General features: G+C 45.5%; 1 protein-coding gene across 1 annotated transcript; it reads right to left on the bottom strand.

Moving 5' to 3' along the window:
* Positions 1 to 2685: 2685 nt before the first annotated feature.
* LOC128275976 (lachesin-like) lies at positions 2686 to 7505 on the bottom strand (the record flags this gene model as incomplete). Its single annotated transcript, XM_053014446.1, has 4 exons — positions 2686 to 2823; positions 4553 to 4681; positions 4784 to 4939; positions 7298 to 7505. Coding segments are annotated over 4 exons (631 nt in total), but the record flags the coding sequence as incomplete, so codon positions are not given.
* Between the last annotated feature and the right edge of the window lie 1681 nt (positions 7506 to 9186).

Raw genomic sequence — 9186 nt, 5'->3', positions numbered from 1 at the left:
CTAGCCTGCAACTGGAATCCATTTGTGGCCATGTTTGCCGTCGGCTGCAAGAGATCATCCGTTTTTTTTCTGCCAGTCTTGTGTTTATCGTCCATCGATGGGGTCGCTTATTCGCACATCATGGTCACATTGCCACGTACCTCCTGTTATCCATGTGGCCATCATGCCGTGGACGCTCGACAGAAAGTCAACGTTGACGACGGCAGTCCTTCGACGTTGGTCGGTCGGTTGGCCGAATCACGGTACGGTGTACGTTATCGTACGTCGTTCGTTTCGCAAAACTGCCAGCCAGCCAGTTCCGTGAACGGTACTCACATTACAGGAAGCAACGGCCAGCGACACATCAATCGGGCGAATGTCGGGGAAAACTTTTGTCCGAAAAGCGCCCACCCATCAGCGCTGCCGGACGAAGGGCGGGCGATGAAAATATGACGATAGAGAAGGACAAGGGCCGTGTATGAATAGCAACATGTTTTCCCTTATGCTACCCTTATGGCGACGCTCCGTTCGTCCGCTCCATGAATGCCTATGGATGGACAAATTCGACCGAAAAGGCAACTCGCTTGCCTCATAGGACGTAGGAAGCCGGACGAAGCCCGACGTCTATTGCAGGATATCCGATCTAGCCGGGGCTCGCGACAAAGGGTGCAACACATGGCCGCCCCTGGTGGAGGGTGGCTAGCATAAACATACCGTTGAACTTGCAATCACACCAGCCCAAGTCTGGGCGCTGGCCAAGTGGTGCGTGTGGGACGATTCGCGCCCCCCATTCGCGTTGAAACGGCTCTGATGTCGGGCAGATGAAAGATACCGATATTTAACAGGGTAATGTGTGAAGTCTTCTCCCTTTATCGCCCAGATTTATCTCTCCTTATCGGAGTGTTTGATTGTGTGTGTGAGAGTCAAGCCGTGTGTGCTTATGGTTTATCTTTGTTCGCCAGAATGGCCCTCTAAATAGCTTCATTTCCTGGCCGGAAGTGAGCCACTGCACACACTCTGGCCGTACTTCCGCTCGATAGGAATCTTTTTATATCCTGTTTGGTTTGGTGAAGCGTTCGGACGGATTGACATGGCCCGATAGGTCTGGGCAGGATATTTTGCAGCGCTCTTCTATAGCTGCTTTTCAATGCTGCGGACGCTTTAAAGGGCCCGCCTGGGGTTTTTTGTTAATTTATAGAGTTCCATGCCATTAAAAAGTAGATACGCTTTCGGCCTTTTAATTGATTACAGTTTTCGTGGTCTGTATAATTACAGCAAAAGTCAGGCAGATTTTGATCGTTGTCATCTAGTAAAACCAGCTTCAACGTAAGCTTCAAAAGTAGTCCGAAAGAAGTCCCGAATTTTCATCAAATGGATCATGTATCAACCAAACAAAATAAAAAACGGATAAAATTCACACCAAATCGTTATAAATAGTTCGATCTTGGTGTCGGTGCGAAGAAAAGTACACACACCACCTCACCTGCCTCACCAATCGGTTTTGCCCGTATTATGTGTCAATCAATAGACGAGACCGTACGAACCAGTCGCAGTCGTATCTTCCGCAAAATTGGCAATTAATGCCACTTGGCAGGGCCAAGCGCTGCCGTTTAGAGCGAATGTAGAGCCCGGTACTGCAGCAGCAGGCGGTGAGGTGGAAAAAGGACACGTATCGACACCGTTGACGGCCATACGTGCTTGCGATGGGGGACCCCAAGCCCCAAACCGGGCGGGCGGGCGTCCAAAAAGTCCTCAAGTATCCCTATCACTTAGTCTCAATTCAATTAACGGAGTGATGTGGCCCGGCCCGGTTTCTTCGGGAGAAACCACATCCGATTCGGATCTGACAGCCCCGTGATGGGTTTTCCGTCCTTGTGCCACCCTGTGGCCCCGTGGAGACCAGACTTCAAAGGCGGATGGGCGGATAATTTATTTCGATGTCCTTCTTGATTGGATTTGACTTCGTTTTTAGCGTTTGGACTGGCATCGAGCAAAAAGAAACCCTTGCCGAAAACCGGCCCACCAACCCCGCCGACCGACAACATCAACGCAGGTCACCGGTTTGGGGCCCGATGATTTAACCCACCCCGGGCCCGTATGTGTGAAACCCACCCCCCGCCCCCCGGTACGTGTGCGTCCGTTGCGTGTGCTTCTGGCGCACCTTTCAAGTTCTTGCCTCGATTGCCGTGCGGTGACGATTTTATTTATTCACTAGCGGTCAACATCACCAAGTAGCTACGCCGGGAATCCATTTCAGTTTTTTTTTCTTTTCCTGGAGGTCGATAGCGCGGTAGTTGGATTGATCTTTGCCTCGGACGACGTCCTAAAACAACCGATGCCGAAGCCGGGTTTACTTTGCTCCTCACCCGAATCCGGTGGGCCGAAACTAATGCTCCAAATTGACTTAAGTTTTATTGATTGCCGGTTGATTGGTGTTAAATGGGGAAGTTTGCGGACCGAACGGTTGGCCACCCCGAAGGTGTCTGAATTAAGCCCCGAGTCAATAGTTTAATGAATCCTTGGTACACACAGCCTTCACGTCACCTGCTGGACTACTTTATTAACCCTGATCCCTTGCTGTTCGTGTTTTTGCTGCTGTGTTGTTGATTTTGCCCAACTTCAAATCGCCCGGATCTACGCGTAGGTTGCGGATGCCGGCTGGCTGTTGAGACCGGGTATTCTAGGGAGGCTGAAATCGTTACTCACCTGATATTATCATATCGCCCCGTTCTGTCGTCCAATAATTGATGGATGCTGGATACGCCTCCGTGTGGCATTCGAGCACAACGTCCTGGCCGACGTACGCGCCCTCCAGCTGATTCGGTATGGACAGCATTGGCGGAACTGCGCATAGAAGACAACAAATTGTGAGTTGATCAAATGATCGATACGGCGACTGAGTGTAGAAGTAGATTCAGTAGATGGATGTTCCTGATGCATTTGTTGAAGTTTGGTCATTTGAGAAAGTCAATTAGAATTGACATTGGAACTGATTGGGATGGATAGGCTACAAAAATATGAAAAATCTTAAAACACACAAAGTTACAAAATGAGTTCGGGTGGGCCTGAGATGTTGAAAAATCAATTCTACCTCCAAATAATTGTAATTGAATCGGCCAAACGCTTTAACAGTAGCGTTTGTCCTTTGTCTAGAGCACTTTTATATCAGGTTGGCTAAAAAGAAATCGACGTTTTTCACGATAAATGCCTTTAGTGAACGATATCTCGTGAAGTATCGATCGTACAGTTTCAAGTTTAGGCTCGTTTTAAAGCTGATTCTTTACACTTCAAAATATGCTTTCATTGTTTTTTGTTTGTTCTATTGGTTTGTGAGTTACAGGGTGTTAACAATGGAGGTCAACGCAGAGAAAATTCGGTATATTTTACAATTTTTGTCCGATAAAGGCGAAAACTCAAGCTAGACCACTGAAATTTTGCATGGTATTCATGGTACCGATACTCTAACAGCTAGCTGGGTGAAATTTTGGTTCCGTCGACCCGTGTCAGTTATTTTTGATGTTAAAGCCTAGGCAGACACGTCATCGAAAATGTCGATAAAATCACAGAAATAATCAAAGTAGATCGGAATGTTAGTAATCAGAACATCGGCCAGCAGCTAAAGATCAATCATCGAACAGCTTAAAGCCATTTGCGCAAAGCTGGATTCACAAAGAAGCTCGTTGTTTGGACGCCACCCTATTTACATAAAAAAACATGATGGCCATCTGCACAGTTTTGTCCCAACGGAACGAAATCGAACCATTTCTTAAACGGATGGGTACTGGGGATGAGAAATGGGTCACTTACGATAATATTGTGTGAAATCGGTCGTGGTCTAAGCGTGTTGAAGCAGCATAACCTGTGGCCAAACCAGAAATAACGGATAGGAAGGTTCTACTGGGTATATGGTGGGACTTGAAAGGAATCGTTTATTATGAGTCGCTTCCGTGTGGCTGAACAATAAATTCAGATCTCTACTACCAACAACTGCACGGTTTGAAGTTAACAATTGACCAGAAACGACCAGAATCGGCCAACAGAAGAGGTTTTGTGTTCCATCAGAAAAACTAAATGTCACGCACGTCTTTAGTGACTCACCAGAAAGTCCGGGAGTTTGTTTAGGATGTTATAATGCATCCACCGTATAGTCCGGACCTTGCACTAAGCGATTGACACCTTTTTCGTGCATTGCAAAATTTCCTGAGTGATGAAAAACTGAGATCAAAAAAGGATTAAGAAAATGGATTTCTCGAGTTTTTTGCCAATAATTACTAATCCTTTTACAAGAGAGACATTATAAGCCTACCTTTGAAAAGACAACAAATTTTCCAACAAAATGGTGCATATTTGACGCAAATCGGACCATTGGAAACCTGTTAAATATAGTTTTGAAATTCACCCAAAAAACGTCGATTTCTTTTTAGCCAACCTTATATTTTGTAATATGACTAATGCAAAGGAGTTTAAATTAAACGATGGATGTGTCACCACAATTCCTGTTCTTGCTTCAGATTTTTCATTTTAAAAAAGATTTGAACTTATTTTAAATTAAATATTTTTGAACTTCACTTACATTGTACCCTTAGCTGCACTCGTTTGCTAATCGATGGCGGAACACCGTTCGAGGCCACGCATAAGTATGCCGCCATATGGAGTCTGCTGACCTTTGTGATGTGTAGTATCTCCCCGTCAACAACGTTCACTGAACAGCACAAAAGAGATAGCAAAGGAATATCGGAATCAAATGCCGAAATATGTGATTTAAATTTAACATCTCGAAATGAAATTAAAACACTTCGTTTACCATTTTCTCCACCGATCGCCATCTCGTCCCCGTCCTCTCGGCGCCACATCACGTATGGCTCCGGGAAGCCTTTGGCCTTGCAGTTAAGCGTCACGTTCGTCCCTTCCCGTACGACCATATCGTTGCTGGTCATCGATTCAACGATTGCCGGAGGAACTATAAAAGAGAGAGAAAGAGAGAGAAACTATTATAAAAAAGGGGAAGAAAAACTAAAGAAAAATGAAGAATAAATTCATGAGATCAAGCATTAATCAATACAATGAACATTCGCATATCGAATATCCGTTTCGAATCCGGGCAGCATTCATCTTTCACTAGCAGTTAAAGGAAAAAACACCCCGGAAGGGGTCGTTTCGATTGTCCCGCTTTCTGGGCAATTCCGGGGGTCAGGAATGTGGCCCACGATAGGAACCCGCCGGCAATGGCCCCCAAAAGGCAACATAAAACTGACATATTGAGTGGTTCCGAAAACGATTTTTCCGAAATTCCACTACAACAAAAGCACCATCGACGAGGACGAGCTGACAGGAACGAAGCCGGTTCAATAGTCCTACAGAGGTCGGTCAGGAAGCAGCATTAAAATCGCACCAGCGCGGCCATTATCTGCGCGCGGCTCACAAACAAATGGCGAACCGGAGCCTGGCCTGGGTGCCTGGGCCATTTGATCGGGGTGATGAAATTATTGAAATTCGATATTTCTACCCTATTGACCGAGGAACCCAAAAAAAAACACCTTCCTGACAGCCTGTCCAAGAGCTCGACATTAAACGTTCACGTAAAGCTTGCTCCAAGCGCCGAGGGCTGTGAGTGCTGCGAGGATAAACAAATAAGCGTTGGCCGTTGTTGTTAATCGTCCACTCGCACTGGCACCTCATGTTTGGCCAGCTGCAGGATAATAGCTGGTGGGGATGCTTTTGATATCCAGTCCACACCAGCCCCGCCAGCCCGGCGGTTTCCGCGCCAGCGAGACTTTTCGGCGAGTTTTCCGATAAACGCGCGGAACGAAAAGCGATCAACACACTTGTCAGCGGCTAATCCGTGGCTGATGTTTGTTTTTATTGTCAACGCACGATGTTTGATGCTGGCCGGTGCAGCTAGGTGTCATGTTTTTAAGGGATAATTTATCAAAAGCTGTCACACCAACACGCACGGGTACCCGTGCCGTGTTTGGTTCGGGTTTAACGTTTGTCGAAAAAGGCTTACCGATGCGAACGATAGCCTGGTGATGAATGCATTTTGTGCATATACAAACACCCTGAGGCAATAGCGGAGAAAATTGCTTCAGCCGTTCAAACCAAATGGCTCAAATTTATATTCAAGGTGATTAGGATAATTGGGGAATGTGCACAACACTAAGGACAATAGATTTTATCGCGCCTGGACACTGGACGAACCAGCGGCTAATAAACGATCCTAATGAGATGCTGGCTCGTGATACTCATCTTCAGTTGCGTTTCCAAGGAACTTGTTTCATGCAAACTGGATAAACATAAACAGCAACCTACGACCCACGGAAAGAGCCCATCTTGTTTGCAACAAAAACATAAGTACCAACAGTCCAGAAATTTGATATCTGCCAATTGAGTACTAATTGATTTAATTGGCTCATGAAGGTCCCCCATTTTAATGTTTTCGTAGCAGGAATGTGCGTAGGAATTTAGGAAATTTCGTTTACGGAATGCCTGTGAAAGAACCGTCACGATGGATTCGAATAAAAACCGCGTTTCTTACTTTTCCTATCTTTTTTATCTTAAGTTGTGCAATTTAAACATGTTTGAGCTTGTAAAGATACGTGAGAAAGAAAGCTCTATATTTGCTTTTGGTGTAGAAAAGGTTAAAGATTATTTTCCTCAGTCATTTCAAAATCAGAAAAAATTGGATCTCGGAAACAACTTCCAAAATGTATCGAAATAGTTTAGACATGTGTTAGTTCTGTGTCAATCTAATGATTTCATTTTGTTTGAATTTACGCCGGAATTTTCTATTTACCTAATAGAAAAGACGGTAAGTAAATGTTATACATTCTCTCACTTTGCACGTTGAACAGTTTGACCTTTTTACGCTGTTTATTGATTTTTCATAATAATCATTTTCGCTGTTCCAACAAATCTAGATTGTGTTGTGAAAATAACTTGAAAAACGAAATAAAGACCATAATAATAAGATCCGGATATATTGGCACGGAAAATGAACAACACACCGTTTGGATGTTGGTCGAAGCAATGCGTTCGTGTAACGTATGCAAATGATGATGTGGTTGGCAATCGACAATGAGCATTTTTTCCCTCGTACTACTTACGTACGCCATTTTATATTTCGTTAATTATTTAAGAGCCCTCGTGGCCATATTTAATTTTCAATTATCCATTCTGAAGGATTATGGTACGATTAAACACAAAAAAGTGGTCAATAATTGACCACCATCAACCGGCGGTAATTGAAAGAGCGCATGCAGAGGCGCCACCATAAAATGACATACGTCCAGCGGGCAGTAATGAGCTGAGCAAGACTTACCCACGACCTGCAAGTATCCTTTGCGCGATCTCATGGGATCGGTGTTGACCTGGCACATGTACCAGCCGCGGTCGCTTTCCTCCACCTCTCGGATGTGCAGATACCAGGACCGGTGGTCGTTGTAGGTGAGGCTAATTCGTGGGTTCTGCGTTATCACGTTGTGGTGGATGGAGAGTATGGTTTGCGTGTCGACGCGTACCCACGCCACCTGGAGCCGAGAAAGGAGCGAAATGAAAAGACATAAAGTTAGTGAGTATGAGCGAGTGATGAGCCTTCCGATGGCCAGCGAGCTAAGCAACGGGGGAAACACGGGTTCGGGCGGGTTCTAGCAGGGTGCCCACCCAGCAGAAGGTTACGACGCCAACCAGCGAATATGCGGTAATAAAGGAGTGTAACCCACCCAGCAACGCCAAGAACGCCATACGCGACACTGGCGCGTCGCAGGCTGTGTGGTAATAAATAACAAATTGAATAATAATATAAATTGCTTAATTCAAACTTTGCCACCGTATGAATAATGAATTTTAGAAATTGAATAAATCCCAATGTTTGCTATGTACTGCGACGACCGACCGACCCGTCGTCGTTATGACTGTTGTCGGTGGACCTCGCTCCCAGCGAAAGGGTCTCAAAGCGAAGGGCGGAAAGTGCAAATGAAATTACCACAGCACCATGGCCCCGAACTAGCGGATCCCAGGACGTCCCGAATCCTGGTTGCGCACGGTTTTCCCAACGGTTTCCCCGACGCCAGTTCGACAACCGATTGGGCTTCAGCCGGTTACAGCCGTCGGCGCAATGCCCTATGTTTTGCCGTCAGTTCCCCAGAAACATGCTGCTGCTTGTAGTGTGGTTCGTCATTTGCTTCACCGCAGCTCATTTATGCATTCTACGCCACCCAGCATAAGGCGGCCATTACGATGCTGCAGCGTCTTCAGCCTTCAGCAGTTTCGTTCTGCGGACGAAAGGTGACTGCGGCTGACATTTCCACTGACGCCCCGTTAACCTGTAACCGTGACCGTAGACCAAACCATCAAAAACCGCCAACCATTAGGCTGGGATTTCGCAAAGGAAAGTCGCAAGGATCGTTTTGTCCACTGTTCTTGAATCACCCCAAGCCATTGACGATCATTACGAAAGAAAAAAATCCATACGAATCAAAGAATACCTTAACTTTTTTGCCTTATTAGGGTTTTCGAAACTATTAAACGTATTGATTGTAATAACATGAAAAGTATAGATTATTGTTTTGAATTGTTAAATTTAATTTAATGCACTCGAATAACAATCTATATTAAAGAGCTATTGCAAAATTCTTTTAAATCACAAAAGGGTGTTCCATTTTCTATTATGCCTGATAATAATAAGGTCCTTCGCTGTTTTCCACGGCAGACCATTTAAAAGGAATTTTCATAGCTGAACGACGCTGCTTTCTGCAAACCAAGAAAATGCCCGCTTAGGACTTCTTCAGCCGGCGACGCGAGTGAAAGTATTCCTTCCTTTTCCGTTATTTTTACCACCGAACCAACCAACAAATGTCAAGAAAACTGTCCAATCGAGCAACCCTCAAAGGGGCGCTCGGCCACAGGCAACTTGTTTGGCTCAATATCCTCCATTTAATGCGCTTTTCTCAATCTCCATGCATGCCTCCGTCCGTGAGCCACAAACCCATGTTAAACTCGGTTCAAATGCGCTCGGTTGGCGAATGACAGAACGGGGGAAAAAACCCTCGACACGGGAAAACTTCATTCCTTTATTTGAACCGGAAACGAAATGCCGGATCTCCGGACTGCAAAGCATCCTACGTCAAGCTCCACATTAGCTCCACAACCCGCACACACACACACACGCAGATGCCTTACATATGGTCATCGGCGCAAACGCAGCGCAGT

This window comes from Anopheles cruzii, unplaced genomic scaffold (genome assembly GCF_943734635.1).
Source record: "Anopheles cruzii unplaced genomic scaffold, idAnoCruzAS_RS32_06 scaffold00225_ctg1, whole genome shotgun sequence".
Classification (NCBI taxonomy): Eukaryota; Metazoa; Arthropoda; class Insecta; order Diptera; family Culicidae; genus Anopheles; species Anopheles cruzii.
This window is presented reverse-complemented; position numbering and strand designations above follow the sequence as displayed.